General features: G+C 42.4%; 1 protein-coding gene across 1 annotated transcript in view; it reads left to right on the top strand.

Annotated features, from left to right (window-relative positions):
- The window catches only part of MAD1L1 (mitotic arrest deficient 1 like 1), a 380,521-nt gene that overhangs the window by 146,695 nt on the left and 211,825 nt on the right, over positions 1-22,001 (top strand). Inside the window, exon 12 of the mRNA XM_005438213.4 lies at positions 13,457-13,597. Within this exon, the coding sequence (XP_005438270.2) occupies positions 13,457-13,597 (141 nt within the window). The remainder of the gene's footprint in view (positions 1-13,456; positions 13,598-22,001) is intronic.

Here is a 22,001-nt window from a genome sequence, read left to right on the forward strand (position 1 = left end):
CTTGGACCAAGGGGGAAATCCAAATGGCAGAGCCTGTGAGCCAGCGTGGTCTCAGCGAGTGAGCCTGAGGTGGATGGGGTCATTATTTCTCTGAAGGAGCGCTCTGTCAGAGCTCTGTGCCTGTGGTCAGTGAGATACATGCCTTTGTGAGACTTCATGTATGTAGAACATTAGAAGGTGCGTCTGTTTTGCGGGTACATCAACTGCTTGTACCTTCTGCGTCACGTTTCAGAAATCTCACTAGAGGATATTATGTGATGATGTAATACAGAGTGTGTTCAGAAATCGAAGACTCCTGAAGATACAGCGATAGTATTTTCTTCACATATACGCATTTCATTATGTATATCTGGAGCAAATCTGATTTGCTCATGTTCATCTAACAGCTTTTCCCCCAATTTACTTCTTGACTTAAGTGAGTGTTAATCATAAACTGTTTCATTAGTCACTAATTTGATTCAGGGGAAAACTTGCAAAGATTTGACATGTGCTGTAAAATTTGCACTACTTCCATGGACTTGAGGCAGGTGTTTTGCACAAGAAGTCTTTTACATAGCCTTGTTCGTTGATTTTGTTTGTGTGTGTGTTTAGCATCTTTGATGTACACAAGACAGAGGCAGAAACTTACAACTTGCTGCTTTTTGGGTGCTTCTGTTCTTACCCTCAGTAAGCTGAAGAGTCCTAGTGAATTAGTAAACATGGACAGCATCTTCAAGACTGCACTGACAAAGGCAATACGGTACTCATGCTTTCTTTTAATGTGGTAGAGCTCATGTATATTGTTATTTGAGGTGAAATAATAGGGACAAGTCTGAAAAATAATACTTGCAAGTGAAATAGGAACAGCTTTTTGGAATAAGTTGAAGAGAGGGATTGTGAAAGGGTCATAAATTCTAGCTGAATATTTGTTCTTGTTACCTTTTGTCTTCCCTTCATCTCTAAACCAACCTTTTTTGTGCTTGTGGTATCAAGTGGTTTTATGTTGATTGTGGAGGCTTTTTTGAACAACCCAAGGTGGATGGTAAGGATGCTGTTCAAGTAATGTAAAATTACTCCTGAGAGAAGAGAACGAGGGAAATAGCAGCATCGCGGTCCTAGACTTCAGGAGAGTGGAGTATGATCTGTTCATGAGCCTCCTTGGAAGAATCCCATGGAGTATGCTCCTGGAGAGAAAGGGAATCCAGGAGAGCTGGAGAGGTTGCTGTAGACAAAGAGCAGCTTTCAAACCTCAACTGTTGTGCAAGTCTGAGTCTCTTTGCTTCTGAGAATAGGCTATATTGAAAATTGGCATCATCTCATATAGCATTTGTTGGTAAGATAAAGCTGTATTTGTGAAAGAGGTACTAAATCAGGAGAGTGCTGGCCAGGTTTGTTGTAAGATATTTTATTAAATATAAGGTATTTCACAAATGGAAGCAGAGGAGCCAAATATTTCAATTGATATGTGACTTCATTTTAAACTTTTTTTTTTTTAGTTTAGAATAATAAAAATAGATCTTATAGTATTTCCTGACATATCACAATGGACTTTTTTCCAGAGATGGGACAAATTTAGTGATGGGTATTGTATGCTTAAATAAATGGGTCTGTTCTCACCTTTTCATCTTCTTGAGGACTCGATTGCAAACTAAAAATTCTGTAATTCTGCCTGTGGTGGTAGTGGATTGAGTGTCCTTTGGATTGTTTCTCTGGTATGTAGAACACAGGGAAGGCTAAATTTCAACTTGAGTGCCTACAAGTTATACAGAAGGTTCTGCATTGTGGGTGTGTTGCAATATGGAAGTGGGGGTTCATCTTCATCACTAACTGTCTGCTATTTCCCAGCTTTTTCCATGATGTTATGTGGCAAGGAGAGACTTCTTCCCTCTGTTACTGTGTCTTTTCTTTTGACAGTCATCTCTGTGATTGTACCATGTTCTATTCACTTTGATGAAGTTGTGCCCAGAAGTAGAAAAGCTGATTCTGCATTTTGTCATCTAGTACCTGGCAGTTCATTACTATGAAAGCAAACCAACGGTTTTAGTTTGCAACAAAGTAGGTTTTTTAATATTGTGGTTCTGCTCTTTATTGCTGTGTGGGTTTGTTGAAAACAAAATGTAAATAAACAGGAGTGTACATAATTTTGTGGCCAAATACTAATTAAAAGACTGAGCAATGTTTTGGTCTTATACATTTAATCATCATTCTCTTTCAGATGTATGTAATGAATACATTTCCTAAATAATGTTTTTCTTCTGGTAAACTGATTTTTCCACTTGTTTTTAATGAAGCATGACTTCAGTGCCTCATGTTTTGTCTAATGGTTTGAGCATAACATTCTTGATGTCAGTGCAGTTTTGAGGAAAGATTTTGTTGATTTAATATTGCAGAGGCAATGGAGGAAGAACAAACAAAGGAATGTCATTTTGTCTACGTGAATTAATCAGCAGTCTGGTGACACTGTAAAAGGAAGGTGTTCGCTGAGTGGCAGCTAATATTAATATTAGGTGTACTAATTTGTAGTCTATTTTAAGGTAATATTATCAGTTCTGAAATCTTTAAAATTTGAAGGAATCTGTATCCATGTGCTGTTGTCACAGGGCTGGAGGCCCTTTCTTAAGTGTAGACATCCATTCTCTTCTATTCTCTGCCACGTGTGACTGGGGAGGTTGCTGCCTGTCATGTTCCCAAACTGCAAATCACTGGACTTTTGCCATCCCCTGGCTCAGCAGCTTTTGGGAGAGCATCTTGTCCTGCTTCTCTAATGGTTCTTTTTCTAACTTCTCTGAAGTTGGTGAGCAGTAGGTGTTTGCCAACCTGAGCAGTTGGCACTGAGCGCAGTCAGCGGGTCCTTGCCTGTGGGGAGGTGCTGGTGGAGTGGGTCTGTGAGTAACCTGTGTGTGAAAGAGTTTGATGAGCAGCAGGTGTTAGGATCATGTTAGGATCAATTTAGCCAGCCAGGAGCTGGGTGAGAGTGTACCTGTTGCTCACGGAGAGAGGTGGGGAAGGGACCAGTGACTCGCAGGTGCATCTTCACTCTTTTGCTTCATTCCTCATCAACCTACTTCAGCTAAGGATGCTGCAGAATGAGAGCAGCAGTCAGAAACAGGTGATGAGACTGTGAGTGACTGGGAAAGCAGTTATGCTAGAAAATAAAAGGTTGGATTTGTTTACCTTAAAAAGTAGTTGAATGGGAGGTGACAAGTTGAAAGTGCAGAGTCTAATGAATGAATGGCTTTAGAGAACTTGTTTGGGAGCTGTTGTTTTCCCTGTCTGTGCAGTGCAAGAACAAAGGTGTTCAATGAAGCTGAAAGATGGCAAATTAAAAACTGATAAAAGAAAATACATTTTCAAGCAATGGGATTCATTTCCGTCAGAAATTTATCAGGGTTCAGAAAGAGACTGGATATTTATATGATCAATAAAAATATCCGGAGGAGTTGTCAGTGAGAGCTTGTTTTCAAAAGTGTTCATTAAATGGCTTTTTTTTGGAGCTGGGAAGCCCAAGGTGAGGGTGCAACTGGAATGGTGGTAAAGTGCCATAACCTTGTACCTGCCTGATGTGGTCCTTGTGGCTGGTTCTTAAGCATCTGATTTTATTCTTTGTCCTCTCTGGGTCTCTAGAGGGGTGGGATCCCAGGCACAGAGGGGTGGTTCATGATCTTCTACACCAGCCTGCACTGATGTTTACAAGGGATTAGGGTGCTGGCGTATGACAAACCTCTGCTCAAGAAGCTGCAGTCCAGAGCACCAAGGTGGCACGTTTGCTTTTTTAGATGGAGAAAACTCTTTCCAGAAGTGCAGCTCACAGGGTTAAGGAGTAGCCAGGCTTGGTGGTGTTTGCTTCCTGAGAGTGACCCTGAAGGTAGCTCCTGATTAAGCTAATGAGGCATTTCTGTGGGTGTTTTCTGAACTGTGCTCTGGGTGGAGAGAATAAGCTGATCTTAAAAAAGCTGAAGAGGTGGTGTTACTTGGTTGCTTGGTCTATGTTTTTAACCTTTTTAGTTGGCTTATATATACAAAGTGTTAAAATGATTGTTCATCCATATTTTCAAAGGGTACAAGTTAAAACATGTGACCCACACCATGTGGGTAATGTGAAACATGTGTTGTGTAATGTGAAATTAGTATTTTGACCATATCAGACTGAATCATAGCATTTTAGTTAAAAATAATGGCTTGTTATTGTTTTGCCCTAGATAAATCGTTGGCTGTGGTTAAATAAGCTGTCCCTTAAGCTAGCCCAGTCTTACTGTTGGGAGCACAGCTTGGGTGAGAAATGACCCTTTATAGTTATTACAATTTCAGCAAGAATATGTTTATTCTTTTGCCTTATAAATGGCTTACGTTGTATGGAAGTTGCACGCTGTACCTCCTGTGCTTACCAAAATGCTCTACGGCTTTTGGTCAACAACTTAAGCGTCGGGGCTGGGCAGGCACTGGATGTGGTACTGTACATGTGGGCTGTTTGGGTTTTTTTTACCCCTCTGTATTCTGCATCAGGGTGGATCTACGAATACTGTGGGCTCCTGGACAGTTCCCTAGTAGTTATGGGCCAGTAATTGAAGGGAGTTTCCAACAGCTGTGGATAAGTGAAAATATTTTAACCCCAACGTATAGTGAGCAGAAAGGCTCTTTGTATAGACGCGTTCAGCCCTGTGGCTTGCGACTTTGGTCTGACGTGACGTGGAGTTTTGTCCTGTAGGTGCTGTGGGTGTCTGCAGGCTTCACGTGTGTTACTCAGCTCATTGCCTGAGGAAGTTCTGTTGTAGCAGCCAGACTGCTCAGTCCTCTCTGCACCGTGTCCCTTCCTAAGGAGGTGTTGCTGGGCTGTGAGGGCAAGAACCTGTGTCCCCTCTGCCCAGGAGAATCCTGTAAAGATAATGCAGATGTGCTAGGGGTGACCTAGGAGATAACCTGGTGTCTGATTTTTGAAACTCTTGTTGAAGTTGCTGATCTTTTATACCCTGGAGGTAGTAGAGGGAATGTTTTATGAATTAAGTAAAATATGGAAAATTACTACAATTTTTTAATAAAGCAGTCAGGTGATGTATATTCTGAAGCGCTAACCAAAAGCCCTTTTTCTTTGCCATTTTCAAAAAACCACAGCTGCCATATTCCTACAGTTGTTGACACATTGTAAGGGGACCAAGAAATTACTTTTCACGTTTAATGGAATGTGCTGTGTTGAGCTCATCGGATGAACTCAGGTCTGTGATTTTTTTGTCCTCTCAAAATCTGATGCGAGAGATTTGTCCTCCTGCTTCGGTTGTTGTAACCTGAATCCCTAGGAACAGAGCCCAGGCAGTGGTGCAGTTCCTCCTCCTTTATTTTTGCAGAGATAACCACACCGGCTTAGAGCACAGTTCAGTTTACTTTTCTCCAAAGTTAATGATATTTAAGCGTCTAGAACTGCAGGAAACTGGCTGTTAAGAGATTTAGAGGCCAATATCTGGGATACTTAGTAGGCAGGAGGAAAAAGAAATCTGAGGGTAAGGAATGAACATAGGTCTGAATTTTTATGTGCTGTAGACACTGGCAGAATAGAAGAATCTGATGCACTCTCACAAAACCTTTCTTTTCAGGGTTGAATAAGATTTTTTCTTTTTTTTCTTTCTTTTTTTTTTTTTTTAAATAGGTGAATAAAATATTAGTTTTATATTGCCAGTAAGTAAGGATGAATACATTTCCTTGTCAGTTCCATGCCTTCCCTCTGCCAGCAATGGTAATCTAGTGGCTAGGTTGAAGAATTCATGGTATTAAATTTTTTTTAAAGAAATGACCGTTTTCCAAATGTGAACCGTGCACATGGCATCAGATACTGGTGTCAGATAGAGAGTGGCCCTGTGCTGAGGCAGGTGAATAAAGCAGCTTCACACTTGTGGAAGATTGCTACTGCTTGAGCAGCAGGGCTAAGAGAAGTGGTAGAAAGAAGGGGAGGTTTTTTTAATCAAGAGATGAGAAATACACTGAGATAGAAAAGCAAGCTTGTGCTAGATAGGCAGTGGTGAGTGTTCCAGTAGATGGGAGTTAAATGAAGAAAAATCATAAAATTATTTCATGGCAGCAGGAGGCTGGGAAACATAACTGAACATGTTAAACTCTCTGTGAAGCAAGGGGACCCCAGGGGTATTTTAGTCAAATGATATTTAGTTTGTTGCAGTGTCAGTGGTGTGATTGCTTGTCAGCTGGCATATGTATGTGCTATAAGCAAAATGAGGGTTTTAGAGACCATGCACAATTTTCCAGAAGATAATAAGCAGGGGATTTATCAAGAGACATTAAAAGAGTTACAGTGGATTTATTTGCTCTGGTCCATTGCCAGGATATAAGGCAAGCTGAGCCCTCTCCAGAGAAGTATTGGAGGTGAGGGACAAGAGCTAGAAAGGAAGAACTGTAATTCTGGAGGAAAAACTTAAGGAATATAAGAGCATATAAGATACACCGGAATTTGTAGGTGTACATTTAAAGTTGCCTGCTGACTGTTTGCCAAAAGAGCAATCAGATTGCAGAGTCTCCAGAATTTAAGAAATTATGGTTGGGAAGCTAAGAATCTCTCTGAATGTCTTGTTCTGGCACCTAAATTAGCCTTTGATCATCTTTTGCAAGCTCTCTGCCTGGTTGCGTCCTCTTCTCACCACAGTTTCCCATGGTGGCTGCTTTCTCCAGACTTCCAACCTTGGGTGCAAAGTTGGTGTTCAACATTAATGATATGCTACCTTTTGTGGCAAGAAAATGGCTGTTATGAGAGTATCACAAAAAGTGATGAAACCCATCAGTTACAGAGAGATGGTGGGACAGAGAGGGATGCTTAATTCCTGGTTTGCTGTGCTTGTGGTTACAGAGTACATCAGTCCTTCTGACCTCTTTCCCACCTATTCAGGTCTTGGACTTATAAAGAAAGAATTTTTATTTTTGTTGGAGAAGCCCTGGTTGTAGGGCACAATACATCTGAAGGGCTTCTTTATAGGTTACATCCATCTTTAGACTCCTGCAAGAGCCTTATATTGGCTTGAGGGGCAAAAATGCAAGCAGAGGTTTGATTTATCGAAAGTCACATTTGAGAGGTAAGGATATTTTGAAAATCCATTTCCTAATGTTCTTCTCAGTGCAAGGGTAGTGAAATGTGCTGGATGTTTTTATTTTTATGGAGTTAACAGTTTTTTTTGTAAATGCTGTTTTAATTGAGGTCTTGAGTAGAAAGTCAATGGTGTGTATATACATATGTGTCTGCAGTCAGTTCTAATTTGCAAAGTAATGTGAAAATAGGTCAACCACAGAGATAAATGTTGGGAAATGGCTGTAGCTGAGAAGGAAGCGGTTTGGAGGTTTGAGAATAGAAAATTTTGGTTTGAAGATGATTAGTATGGAAGTTAAGGGTGGTAAGAGAAAGGGGAACAATTTGCCTTCTGGTAGATGCTGCTGTAGACAAGGAGGATTTGAAGAGTTTCTAGTAATTTAATTTTTTCTGGTTTTGTTTGGCATAGAACTCTTGGGGTTTTTTGTCTGTTCTGGAAGAGTTGATTAGCTCTTGTTAGCAGTGCTCCAAGGGTGTCAGGAGCTGAGGGGATGTAGCTCCCTTAGATACATTCCTGTAATAGCAAAGTCTGACCAAATGTGCCTTTAGCCAGTGCCCTGCCTTCAGCCCCCTGTTTCTTTGGTCTTGCTGTCACTGTGTTTTTACTCCCCCCCCTTTTTCTGTAAGGCAGTGGGATGTGAACATACATCTTTGAAGAGAGAAGACAAATTACAAAGTAAGGCTTATATCCTTATCAATTCCTCCAGCCATCAAACTGGGGCAGAACCTGTTTACTGTCAGTAGCCCCATGCATGTTCCCCAGCCAGTGCTTCTCCATGGTGTGTAAAGCAGCTGCCTGTATCCCGACAAGCTTGAAGCGTGATACACGTATCTCCTGTGAGCTGGGGGCAAACGGGCAGCTTGGGGAAGGGGCAGATGCTAAATGATGCTGCAGCCTATTAACGGTACCTCGTGTCTGTGTTGCCACACAGCATGCAGGGCTCTGTGCTTTGCTTTCATGTGTTTCAGCACCTTGATACAAATTCATTTCTCTGAATTACAGAGAAGTTGAGTTGTAATCCTCCTCTTTGATAAAGACATCACTGAAGTTGAGATTTATAACATTTATTGCTTGCCTTTATTCAGTAGACAGGTTACCTGTCAAAGAAGGAAATTAGAGTGGTTTGATATTAATCATATTAAGGCTCAGTTGATTGTTTCTTCTCCCTAATTCTTTTCTAGCTGTTTGCAATTTAATTGTTAATGTTTTCTTCAAGTATTTTATGAGATACCGAAATGTTGAAGTGATTTATAATTGCAAGATTTATAATTGTATTTTCTCATTTATCCTTCTTTTACAAGGTTGGGTCTGTTCCTCTGTCCTGTTTTCAGGGCCTGTCCTGCCATTTATGAGTTCATCAAAGGTGGTTGCTCATGGACCAGAAATTATCGTAACTAAGTTTTCATCTACCCTAAGGATATATTTTTTCAATAGGTCCTGACATGCTCTAATATATTGAAGTATTCTTCAGTTATTTCTGCCCATATTTTGGCTTATGTTCCCACACCTCATGCTGCTAGTTTTACTAATGTTAAACATCTGGTCAAGGCAGAGTTACTACCCCGCTTTTTCTATGTGTGTATTTGTACAGCTCAGATCAAGAAAGCATAGACCTCTCTTACACAGTCATCTTTCTCTTTTATTTGTGTTTTTACAGGGAATAGTTAGCTAAATTATACCTGATTGCAAATAGCATCTGTTTGATGTTGAAACTCCGTATCTTCAGTCTCGAAATTTTCTCTTATTACAACTAATTTGGAGTTCGGAGTCTGGAGAGGAAGAGGAGGGGGAAATCTTGCCACTGATTTCCTATAATGAAGCAGTCTATTAACATTCTCCAAAAATTATCATTAATTAAACAAAAAGCTCATCTAACGCTAGGAACAGGAATATTTCTGTACCATCAAAAAAGCGCCGAGTGGGAAATATCATTATGATTCCACTTTACAAAGTCAGTCTCTGCCAGGCTTTAACCCATGCAGAAGTGAGAGAGCAAGTGAGAGAGCTGTGCATTTGGATTGTGGATTAATAGTGGAAGTTCACTCATGTGGAAATAAAGCAGATTTTACTGTTACTAGCAACTGTCATTAAAAAGCCATTATCGGAACCGACCAGCACAATTCCTGCTCTTTCATTGCTAATGACAAAACAATCTGTTCTTTAAAAAACAACAACCCTATATTTTCTTTCAGAGAATGGTGCAGGAGACTTACCAGAACAGAAGCCGGATAAAGAGAGGCAGTTGAAAGATTTATTGATCAATAAACCAGACAATTACAGCTTGTTTATAAAAGGGAAAAAAACCAAACCCCCAAACCTCGGGCCTGCAAGCAACACTGAGACTCTAATAATGATAACACTGGCATCCAGCTCGAAACGATAAAAGTCAATAGGAAGATATAGGATTTCAATAAAATTATGACACTAGATAAACTTTACCCCAGGAACAAATTTTCCCTGGGTGTGTGACTGACTTCAGTGAGATTTGTAACTTTAATTTCTTTCCTATTGATTTTTCTTTTCTTCAACTAATTAGAAAGTCTGCGGTGAATTGTGTGTATGTATGTTTGAGGAGGGGCTAATGAACATCAACAGGAATAGGGCCTGAGTTTGAATGTATGTATATAAGGTCAGATGACTTTGAAAAAAAAATTTTTTTGGCTGCATTTTACTCTTCAGTTGCTTCCAATACACAGCTGGGAGTCACTGTCATACTACTCAGTGTGCAAATATTTGAAGCTGTGGCTGCCCTTGGAGATATGCAGCAGCACTGCTCCAGTGTCCTGGGGGACCTCGGTGGGGAGGGTGATGATGATGCTTATGTGAACAGTTCTCAGTTCTTTCCCTAAAATTAACCCCAAAGTCGCTTATGTTACTGCTGTTTCTGACCCGCTCTGGTAGCCCTCTGGTGTGTGAATGCTGGGGAAAGAGACTTTCCTGTAGCTTCAAGCTACTCCCCAGCTGGGTCAAATTTTGGCTTTACATAGAGGGAATAGAGGAGCTGGTGGGAGGACTGGAAAGAAGCTTTCTTTTAGTTAAGATTATAAAACGTTTTCTTTTTAGTTATTTAAGCAATAGTAGGAGGCACGTTTGTTTGGTGAATTGGTTGTTGCTGGCAGAAGGAAGGGAAACTGTTCAACCTTTGAAAAAATCACTATCCTTCCTCTTTTTCAAACTTACATCTCCTCAAACACAGCTGCAAGCTGCAGCACTGGAGTTTGCTGTAGGGCATTAATTTCCTAGGTTTATAAAGAACATAAAACCCAATTATTCTGTTTTTAGGGCATGTTTAGAGTAAGATGCGTTTCTGTTCTGCTGTTAATTTGAAACTGGTCAAGGTAAAGAGCACCTGGAAATGTGCCAGTGTGTGGTCCATGGTGAGTAAGCAGAGATGCCCTGCGCTGGGAAAACTTTGGAAATTCCCAGAGAAACTGCTTTTTAGTAATTCTGATAAATACTCTTCTGATAGAAAGCAGAGGTGTTGGAAAAATGTTGGAAAGGGCACCTGAAAGTCCCTGGGGAGGCTTACGATGGGGCATGTGGGATGAGGAGATATTGCAGCAGTTACTAAATCAGGATTATGTTTTAGAGAATCTTTTTAGACAGAGGACTTCTCAACAAGAACTTCTATTTCCTGCCAAACTAACAAGATCTTTAGGAGGGAGGGGAAAAGCTTTCAGTAAGTGCTCTTGATGGGGAGAAATTTAAAAAATGGAGCTGGGGACCACTTGTTGGAAGCTGAGAATTGATTTCATTACAGTATTAATATTTAGAAATAATTAAAGAGGAAAGCTAAACTCCAGGATGAAGTGTTTAATTGTACCACCCTTTATTTCAGCTTTTCAGCACCTTTTTTCCCCCCAATACAGCTTGTGCTGTGTTTACCGTGCATGTTTTTTTCTTGAGACTTTTACTCTTCCTTTAAGAGAAAGGCTTTGAAGGGCAAGCTCGGTGGTTGATTTTAGGGGAAGGACGGCCGGTAGGGATGTCCTGCTCCCATGCAGTTTTCCCATCCTAACATGAAAGCAGAAGCTTGTCCTCCTTGCAGCTGAGCAGCTCAGGGAACTGCTAGGATCTTCCTGGGGATGACTCAGATGACCTAATATTCAGCAGTTAATTGGAAGCCGAGTGTGATGGGAATTGCCAGGGGTCCTGTTTGCTTTTGAAAAAATGCTAAGGATTTTGGGACTGCCCTGCTGTAATGGCAAGAACATTACAGTGTTAAATTATCACTTCGATGAAAGATGCTTAGCAGAAAATTAGGATAGCGGAGCAGCTAGGAGCACAGAGAAAGAGAGAGGGTGCTGTAATTGCAGCAACATAGAAGGATCAAACCAATACCTTTGCTAAACACTGTCATTAAATTCTCTTCTGTGCTCTGGACAATGATTCTGCAATAAACAGGGAATGAAAATCATCTGCTGAGCAATAGTAGTTTGCCTTATGGAGAATGCACTGGGCAAATGGGGTGATGTGTGTGAGGGAGGAGGAGGATGGACCGATCCTGTACTGCTGCCTTTCTGCTAAAGAAGTTCATTACAAGGCAGGCATGGTGTAGCTGGTTTTGGGTTTTCTTCTTCTGCAGTAACATGTAAGTGCTTCCTTTCATATGTCTGCCAGATGGTAATTCTTTCTAAACTATGGCAAAACTGTGCTTTCCTTGGAAGAATGTTTCTCTTCCGTCAGGACTGAGCAAGGAGCTAGTAGTAGCTTCCAGACCTGTTTATGTTAAAACCTGTTTTTCTTTATTATTTTGTTAACTCAGTTCCTGTAGCCCTAGGCTGTCCTTTGGTCTTGGGATCCTTTTACCTGCTGACCAACCCAAGCATCTTGATTGACCTTTCAGTCCACAACATGTTCTGAACACATGCTGTACCTCTGGCAGTGCCCCTAGTCTTATTTTCACAACTCAAATTTGAATGTTCCTTCCCTTTCCCACACGTGCACTTGCTATCCGTGTTCGGTCTTTGACCTTTAGATTTTGAAGGAGGTCAGTAGTCTTTGTAGATGGGCTTGCTCAGCTGAGCAGTTAGCATCACCATTGCTGTCTGAAATACAGCCTTTTTCGTTCGGGGGTGGGGGGAAAAGGACCTTTTTTTTGTACCCTGGCAATTCCTGATTTCCCCAGAAGAGCAGAATCCTAGCGAAGCATTTCAGTGTGGCCAAGGTGGGTTTGTGAAGTGCTCCAGGTTCAGTGTAACGGCAGTGGCCTGGTCTGGATGTGAACTGCACAGCTATAAAACTGAGTGGTCTTATAATAATATTTTGCACGTGTGTGGTGGCAGAATTCACACGAGAGAACTGCTTTGCTCAGGGCGCTTGTGCATTTCTGTAACAGGGTGAGATGGCAAACTTCAGCAGTGGAAGGGAGGCTGCACTGTCAGACTTCCTCAGAGTTTTTGCTCTTTGGATTTATGCCAGGGGCCTTTTTTGACCCTGTTCTGTAGCCTCACAAACATCAAGGCTCTTCCATGCAGTCAAAGAATAAAATACTTCGTCAGCTGGCTAATCCCTGTATGCATGTGGCACTGTAAGTGGTAATCTCCTTAAAATACACCTGACTTTTTGAAGTTCTCAGCCTTTTGTCCCCATTCTTCTTCTCCATCAATGCCTCGGAAGTGGGTGTTAGGTGCTATCTGAAGTTGGGAATGCATTAGGAAATACTCCAACCAGGAGCGCCCCCCAAAGTTTTACCTTTAGCTTTATACTTGGGGAGTGCAAGTGCTCACAGAGGGGAGAGGGATCCTTCTTTTTGTTTTTCTCTGCAAACACGTGGTTATAATTGCCAGCAAGTAGCAAAGTGAGCCAAACACATTGTCTGTGAGATACTAACCTCTGAAAAAATATTTATTTAAACACTGAGTTTTGCAGCGTTCAACGAGTTTAAGTCACATAAATTTAGAGGGTATTTGCTCTCAGCCACTTTGTTCGTTGTCAAATCTGTTTTGTTTCTGTTGTGACAATTCTGTTCATTCATTGCTGGAACTCTTTGGCAGGAAAAATGTCAAGTACTACACTAAATATGTTGCTGAAGGAACCCATTCAGCCATGTTGAATTAGAATAGTGTCTCCAAAAAAGAAGGCAGGCTCTGTTTTCAGTTGCCATCTGCTTGTTAAGAGTGTACTCATGTTGCTTTCCTGCAAGGGATATGTGCTTCTATAAGCACATGACAGTCTAATTTTTCGGTTTTCAGCGCAGCAACATTTATTTTGTTAGAACTGTGTGTTTCATCTGTGGCCTGATGCCGATATGAAGATGATGAGCGTATATCCATCAGAGTTTCATTGCTGTGTAAAAGAACAGTAGGCAAAAATGTAGAATATTGTTCTGGGAACCCTTTCCTTGGAGTGAGGTTAGAGGCTTTATCCCTAAAGGTGTTTGCTGTTCTTCCTGACAGGAGCGTGATGGGATGCGAGCAATCCTGGAATCGTATGACAGCGAGCTGACCCCTTCGGAGCACTCGCCCCAGCTGAACCGGCGTATGCGTGAGGCTGAGGAGATGGTCCAGAAGCTGCATGCTCATAACACCGAGCTGGAGGTAATGAAGAAGCACTATGGTTCACCCAGGGGTGAAGTAGTTGAGATCTGTAAGATTGAATTGCCTAGTGATGTGATCTGCCCTCACAAAAGAGAGATTTGCAAAATTCAGACTTCAAAATTCCAGGATCAATAAGACCTACGAGTTGTTATTCCGCATCTGAAGCTGGCAGAAGCCAGGAAGGATCTCTGGGTGGTGGTGAGCGTGCTTTGTGCTAAGCCCAGCTGTGCTGCGTGGCTGGAGTGGCAACTAGTTCCTGCGGGTTAAAGGGTTGTATATCGGGGAAAGTCAAGGGGTAATGAAGTGTAGCAGGTGTGGTGTCTTCTCTGTGGTCTGCTCGAAGTGATTCACTGGATCACACGTGTAGCAGGGCTCTTCAATATGCAGCGTGAGTGAGTGTGTGCTTGTAGAGCTTTACTCTTAAGGGCTGAAGAAGTGAGTGTCTGATGTTAATTCTTCTCATCTTGGCATTGGGCCTGAAAACTCCAGAATACCAGTAACTCTATTGAATGCTTTTTACTAGGTTTTCTCTAAGAAAAAACATTCCTTCCAAAGACAGAGCTATTTCTTGAAGGAATTCTGATACTCCTTTTAGTTCTCTTTTTGTAATGTGAAATGTAACAAGGTAAATGTGAACATGCATTTGCCAAGTAGTTCCCCTCTTCTCTGTTGTACTTTGTCATAATGGAGTGGGCTTTATGGTCAGGAGCTGAAATATTTGGAATATGTCTGTGATCTTAAAGGTTGGCAGTTCTATTACATAGGCTTTGCAATAGTCATAAGTATGGGAATTTTTCTTTCTGCATGTCTAGTTCCACCATTCTATAGATTTATACACGACAGAATTCAAATGGAGTAAAACTTGTAGGAAGTGATGCTCCTTAGGTTCATGTTGAAGGCATAGAGTGGGTTGTCCCACTGAACATAACTCTCTTTGTTGCTTCTGGCATCCTTAAAAATGCTCTTTTCTTGTGTTGGTGGGTGGGGTCTTCAGTCAGGCAATACTGGCTCCAGTGACCTTTAAATCCTTAGTGAGCGGAGCAGTATAGTGTGGTACAGATCAGTATCATCCTGTTTCTCAGAAAAGGAATTCTGCAAAGTTTTGGGCAAGCTGATGGAGATGTTAGCTGGTAACCTCAGATAAAATGGAAATTTGCCTGAGTTTGTCTTGTCTCAGAATGTTTCTCTCGTGTTGTCTTTTGATCACCATACTGCTTACCACCAGACAGAACAGGATTAGATGCTGCCGGCATAAAGTGATAGGTGACTCTTTTATTCTGTTTTCTTAGTTGTTTCCAACAGTGGCTCTAGGTTGCTGGAGGGAGATTTCTGGAATCGTTTCCCTGAATGGGTCAGATGTTCATGCTATCTTTGGGCAACAGTGAAAGACGTTTCCTTCATCAAGTGAAAGCATGAAAGAGTGTGGGAACCAATTGCTACGCCCCTTTATTTATAGGGAACAAATTCTATGTTTTTTTTTTTTTCCATGGCTATAGATTAAGGGCTACATGGAAAATTTCAGAAAGGAGCTGTGTTCTCTGGAGCTTTGTTGTGTGTGATGTCAACCTTTAAGCCTTTCAAAGACTTTGCTAGAAGCAGGATTCAAAGACCTGATATTCCCCTTGTAAAGTAAAATTTTATGCTTCGCTTGATTGTGTTTGTCTTTCTGACTGCAGTGGTGGCTGCTGAATCCCATCTATTTTGAAATTTTTGGGGAAAGTTTTTTGGTCTAGTAAAAATCTGGAAACTGGAAAAGGGAAGTTGAGGTACAGGCAGGACTCCTGGTGCCTCATCATCCAGAGCAGCAGCTGTAATCAACTGCCTGTAGATCAAAGAACTGGTCGATAGCAGCTATTAATAACTTCTAACATAATGCTCTGCACCCTCCCAGCTCTGCTGAGCCTCTGTACAAATTTTAGAAATGTTGACACCTGCATGACTCATCTCACAAACGGAGGAGACAGCTGGAATGAGGCACCTTGGAACCTCAGTTGTTTCTGAGGTGTGGGAGAAACAGGCTCCGGAGCGGGGTGGGGAGGGAAGGAGAAAGGGAACTTCAGCACGTTGAGGTCAGTGTGGCAGAAGGGTGGGGGCATCCCGGGAGCCCCTGGTGTGGATGGGCTTGGGAGGGCAGCACACAATCAGCTTGTAGAGAAGCACAGGGGAACGAGAAGAGCGCATCCGTGAGCATCGTGCACGTGGCAGCAAAGCGACAACATGCCCAGCTGTTCTGATGAGATCCATGTAGAGGTCTGGGGAGGCAGCAAAGAGCGAGTGATGGATCTGAGCTGCAAAGGCCTGGCTGATGCTCTTACTTTTTGCTACAGTGTGGAAAACAAGATCACTAGTTAACAGGGGATATACCACCCTAGGTAACCCCAGTTATGCCCGCAGAGGAGTGCTTCTGGCAGCTCAGCACACACCGGGACGCTGTGTACAGGAGCAGCCCTTGCACAGTCCCCAGGCGCTGCATCCCTGCTGGGGAGGCTGCAGGTATCACTGTGGTCCAGGAGCATCTTCAGTTTAAAAAAGTCCTTGAAACCTGTAAGGCAATTGCATCCTCTTGCATTGTATTTTGTTGTTTCTACCTTTCAGCTTTGTTCACAAACCTTAAAATTCACACCATGCACCATGTCTCTCCTGCCTGACTTCTTTTATCACAGTTTTTTTTGTTTGTTTGGTTTGGGTTGGTTTTTTTTTTGCTGTAGAGTACTTAATTTACTAAAATCTCTTTCTGTGCTCCCTAGCAGAGAACCCTTTGATATTTCTTTTTTTTTCTTGTTTCTTCTGACTGCCCTAATCTGTTACCAGCAGCCCCACCGATGAACAAACCATAGAGAGGAAAAACTGATGTTTTTAACAGGGATTTTTCCTTACCCTGAAAATGGAGATTTTCCCATCCATTCCAGCAGCAGTGCTGCTTCACTCTGGTGAAGACAGAGTGATAGTGATAACGCAGTAGAAGCAAGGAGGAAACTGTGTGGAACTAGGAAGAATTTAGGGCTGAGGCAACAACTTTTAACTCATTAGGGAGATGAGGTCTCTGATAAGTCCTTTGCTTGATGTGTAAATGGAGGTGGGGAGCCATTTAAAAGAACACAGGGAATGAGAGAGGTATGTGTAAGCCCTGGAGGGTTGTGTGTGAGTGTTACTTTGGGAGGATGGAGTTAGGTGATGCACTGGGTCATGCCAGACTCCCTTCTTCCCCAGCCCTTGCTGGGCAGGACAGCTGCTGGGAGCACTGCTGCATCCACATCACAGACATTGCTTGGTTACAGGCACCTTTCCAGAAACTGGAATGCAGAAGGATGCTTTCATCCCAGATCACTTCAGAGATGCAGTGGTGCTACATAAGAGCTTGTCCTAGCGGAGCCTGATAGGGCAGAGAACTGAAAGGCAAAGAGAGGCTGATGGGGAACTTTTTATAAATCCCCTTCATTTGATGAATCCCCCCCATCATCCCTGATGAGAAAAGCTGGATCTCTTATGCATGGACATGCAAACACATAATCTGTTCTGGGATCAAAAATTACTGCTTTATCTGTCCCAGAACTGCCTGCCCCCAGCCCAGCCCCCCACTCACACCACCACTGATCTGGCTGGAGAGGTTTAAGGAAGCACTTTATGGACTGTTGAATGTAAAGCAGAGGGGAGATGCAAAGGAAAATGCCATCTGAAATGGTGGCTGGAAAAGCAATCAGGCTGTGTCGGGCTATTTCATGTGGTTAATGAAGTGTCACTCACCATCTTTTTAAAAGTGTGTTTTGGAACTGAAGAGGGAGTGGGAATTTGTCCCTGGCCAGCCTGCTATAAATACTTAAAATAAACAGAATTGTAGCCTTATTTATATTAAGGCGTGAATTTTTGTTTTGATACTGGTGATATTAACAGTTTTCTTGTCAATTTGGTTAACTTTTACTACCTTTGCTCTCGCAACTTCTAATTTCAAGGTAAATATGACAAAACAAGAAGCTTCTATGCAAGCAGCAGCTACTGTGAAAAAGCTCAGATGTGGAGTTAGTGTTTGAAAAGTGAAATCCAGCTGCACAAATGAGAAATCATCATAAATATAACTCCATTAATAGTGACTTTATTACAACACACTTGGCTCCATATGAAACTTTAATGAAGAGAGATTTGCAAGGAAGGCTCATGCTGACACCTTCAATGGTCTCAAGCATTTTTTACATTGAGAGATTTACAGTGAGCACCATATGTACTCTAATCAGTTAATTATGAGTCTGACAGTTTCAGCACATGAAGTGCCATATGTTCTGTGTTTTTGTTCTGCCAGGGGCATTACTGGTGACCTCAAAACTCATTGACCAAATACTGTCACTTTATCTGCACCTGATAACTGCAGCGCATCTGCTGGCGGTGAAAATTGGGCATTGTTGATTCTTGTGATGTTAGTCACAAATCTGCTCCTTGCAAAGGAAGTTACTTAGCAGTCACCCTGGTGTTTAAAGTGCTTAAATTTTATGTGCGGATGCAATAAAATGTTTATTTGAGCAGTTAACAGTCCTTCCTTGTCTCTCACCCAGCTTCCCCTATCAGTGCCTTCCACTTTTTTACCTTCTATTTTTTTCTCTCTCTTTCATCCACACTATGTTTATCTTGCTTTATCCCTTCTCTGCTGTATTTCCTCTCCCCCTCAAATGTAAATTGTTTCTTTACATAGCAGAAGGGATTTCTGTGACAATGGGAACTTTATGGAGACATTTACTCCCATCTGTGCAAGGTACAGAGGAGTTTGGTTTAATTTTCAGATTTTTTTTTGCCTGCTTTATGTCTTTGCTGCCATCCAACCCTTGTGCACTTTTTTTTCCTCGGTGACAACTGTAAGAAGCAATGAGAAGATTACTCTGCTTGCTTCATATGTCTGGAAGGAGCAAATTCAAGTCACTAGAGCTTTCCTGCCACTCCAGAACGGCATATGTTTCACTTGCCCAGACTTCTGCTGTCATTGTAGCATCTTATCTGTGACTCATGTGGGAGAAAACAGGCTCTCTCTGGAGATGATGCTAATGTGCTCCATGCATCAGGTACCACTGATTGCTGAAGCAGTCACAGGGCTGGACATCATCTTCTGACAAAGCAAACACCTTGTCGAAATACCATTTTGAACCTGGATGCTTTGGCATCTCTTGGCAGACAAGAGCCTTCCTGGGAACCGCTGTGGTCCTTTGTGTTCCTTTTCTAAAGGGGAGTAGGTCAGGCTCCGTGCCCTCTGCCAGTCCTGCAGAATGGGTTGTCTGGGCTTCTCTCTTCTTTCACACGCTTCACCTTCCTTCAGACCTGAGTGACCTTATCAAGTCAGGGAGCTGTTCGTTTCCTTCCCTCCCTTTTACACCTGCCAGTGGCTGTGTTTTGGGAGAGCACCTTGCATATAACCATCATTGTAATGAGGAAGTCAAGTCATGAAGGGGCTTAATGATTTGTTAAAGGTGACAGTCCCTGCTCAGTGGAAGAAGAGTGCTTCTTAAAACTGGTTGATACTGCAGCAGAGCCTGTCTCTGCATGTCTGAGACTTTTTGGTTGAACTGGATCTTAAAATTCAATTACTATTAACTTTTTTGAGGAGATTCCCCATTTTGGCTCTGTCCTAGAAGTTAGTAATTGATCAAGAGAAGCAGTCCATGGCACTGCCTTATACTGGAGATATTCTGCACAAACCAGCAGTTTTCACTACAGGATTTTTACAGCTATTTTTAGTGCATGGATGCTCTGACAGTTGAAGAATGGCTTTAACTCAGCAGTTCCTAGGGACTGCAGGTAACGGGAAGAAGCAAGCCTCCATCGTTCTCAAGAAATGAGAATGTCCTGGCACTAACTTGCATAGAGTAAATTACATGATTAACTATGACAGTATCTCTATCTCTGGCCTCTGATAAGCTGCTTTATAGACAAGCCGCCAGCAAAATGCCACCAGATGCAGAACAACGAGCAGCTGTAAGGACCCTTTTGCCGCTCTTGGCTGCATATTGAAGTAGGCTATTGAAGTGCACGGGACAGAAAAGCGTTTCCCAGCTCTGCTGCTCTCCTGTGCTTGGAGTGTCGTAAGAACAAGGGAAAACACTGTAATTGCCATCACGTCTTGCTGACAGGGATGCCTCTGATCTAGATGCAGTCCCTGACCCGCCCCTACTTCACTTACTGACTAGATCATGTCTTAACTCTCTAAATGTAAAAATTTTGACTAACGATAAATTATCACCAGTGCTGGTAACGCAGGGAGTTTAGGATGGACTCCCACTGTCAGAAGTGTTTCAGCCTGCAGGAAGCATACCTAGCCTAGGTGGGACCGTGCTAATGTCATCAGCCTCCTGTCTAGGTGTGATGCTCAGAGGGTATGGGTACGGGAGTGCTCCTGTACCTGACCTCTCAATGGTTGCACTTCAGCCCCAAGCAGATTGATAGGTGCCAGCAACAAAAAACATTTTTCCCTCCCCCTCACTTATGATCCCCTTAAAATGCTCTTGGTATGAACAAAATCTCCTGTAGCCTCTTCTGGTGATGTTAAAAGTTACCAGGCACAAATGAGGCTTGACCTAGGGAATTTGGATTAGCTTCAGATGCACCTAGCTATAGGAGACAAGAGAAACAGATGAACTGGGTCTAAATTCTTACAGAAGATTTAAAATTGGGCTCTTTCTTACTGATGTTTTGGAAAGAGAAGATAACTGATGTGCAGTTATGAGTCATATGTACCGCAATAGAACAGGGGAGAGCATTTTGTATGGTGTTGAGAGCTTTAAAACCCTTTACACTGGAGAGCCTGCATGCCTGTGCCTAGAGATACGGGCTCTGCAATTAGATGTCTTTAGGTGGAGGAGAAAGTAAGAATACATTTGGAGTGGGAGCAGTGGCCTCATCCGCAGCAAACAGCAGCAAAGACGCTGCATGAAAGAGCTGCTTTTGCGCAATATGGTGCATATCACCTCCTGCCACAGGTGCTGCCGTGGGAGCAGGGTGCTGCAACCGGCATGCAAGTAGCGCGGTGATAACACGGCTCTTCCCTCACAGGCAGAAGACAGAAGGAAAATAGAAAATTAAGCGTCTTTGGGGAATGGGGTTAGGAACAGGTAGCTTCCAGCTTTCCAAAGGGAAGGCTTTGAAAATGTAAAAATGTGTCCTTATGTCGGTCTCCATCACTTGCCGTTGCGAGCCAGGCAGTGTGGAGGGAAGGGCTGGGAGTCAGTAGGGAGGGTGCTGGGCAGGTGCCTCTAGCACTTGCACCATTGTCCAGTGCTGCTTTCCCCAGTTACGTAGTTGTTTGGTTTTTTGCAACACTAGGGAAACATTCAACAAATAGGGCAAACTACATTCTGCATCTAATCAGAGATTTAATCTCTTTGAATCTCTTCCAAGCTGGAAAGCGTGGAGATTTAATGTGGCACTGGTCTCATCCATGTGGACTGTGCAGCTACAGCCCTTGTCACTGCCAATGCCACATGTCTGGTAGCAGGGTTTGTCTTTGGTGCTGCTCGAGTGATCCTTGGATAGGAACGATCAAAGCTTCTCAACCGCTTCCAGGGTATATGGTCTCTTTCTGGAGCAGGGTGATGGGATCCCGTTGGAGGCAATGTCACATCCTCCAGAGCACTTCCAGCCCGAAGTTGCCTGAAATGTTTGGTACGTGTTCACGGGGCTCACCACCAGAGAGCTGTTTCGGTGCCTGGCTCAGCAGGGATGGGAAAATTGGAAAATTAGCTGCTCCTGGCCAGTGTCTCTCCAGACTAAAAGCCAGGTTCATTTATGCTGGATCTCCCAGAGGTGCTCTCAGGCCAGCGCATCTCATCTGTTTTGAACTATATTGGTGATTCAGGCTTCAGTGCTAGTACAGACCTAAGGCTGATGTTAAGTGTCTCCTGATTATTAGGACTGCTACTTAGGAACGTTCTCACATTGATGAAAGCTTTAACAGCTTACGGAAGCCAAGCGGTGCTAGGGCAGAAGGGAGGTAAATATCTTGTGAAAAAAGTAAAAGCTAAGTTTGCACCTTGGGATAATGTTTTACATGGAAAATGCCAGTAAATCTTAGATATTCCCTAACTCTGCGTGACATTAAATAGTGCTTGTCTGGGTGTCTTAAGATATGTTCTGAACTTCTTGAGATTTTTTGATTTTTATGATGGCTGAATTTGAATTCTGTGATTTCTAGTGCTTCATTCCAGAATAATTATATAATCTCTGCATAATTTAAGATTTTAAGTGTTTGTGTTTTCATGTCATCTTTTAATTCAAGGTGGTGGTTTCCTGTAAGAAAGAGGGATTAATATTTTTAATGATTATTTTCTATTTAAAACTACGCTGTAAAGTCTCCAGAGAGTTCCTGCAGGGCCTCTACACAGGCTTGTTGTACAGCTGAGCTCATTTCTGCCCACTGTGTTTCTATGGGCTC

Source organism: Falco cherrug, chromosome 4 (genome assembly GCF_023634085.1).
Source record: "Falco cherrug isolate bFalChe1 chromosome 4, bFalChe1.pri, whole genome shotgun sequence".
NCBI classification, from domain to species: Eukaryota; Metazoa; Chordata; class Aves; order Falconiformes; family Falconidae; genus Falco; species Falco cherrug.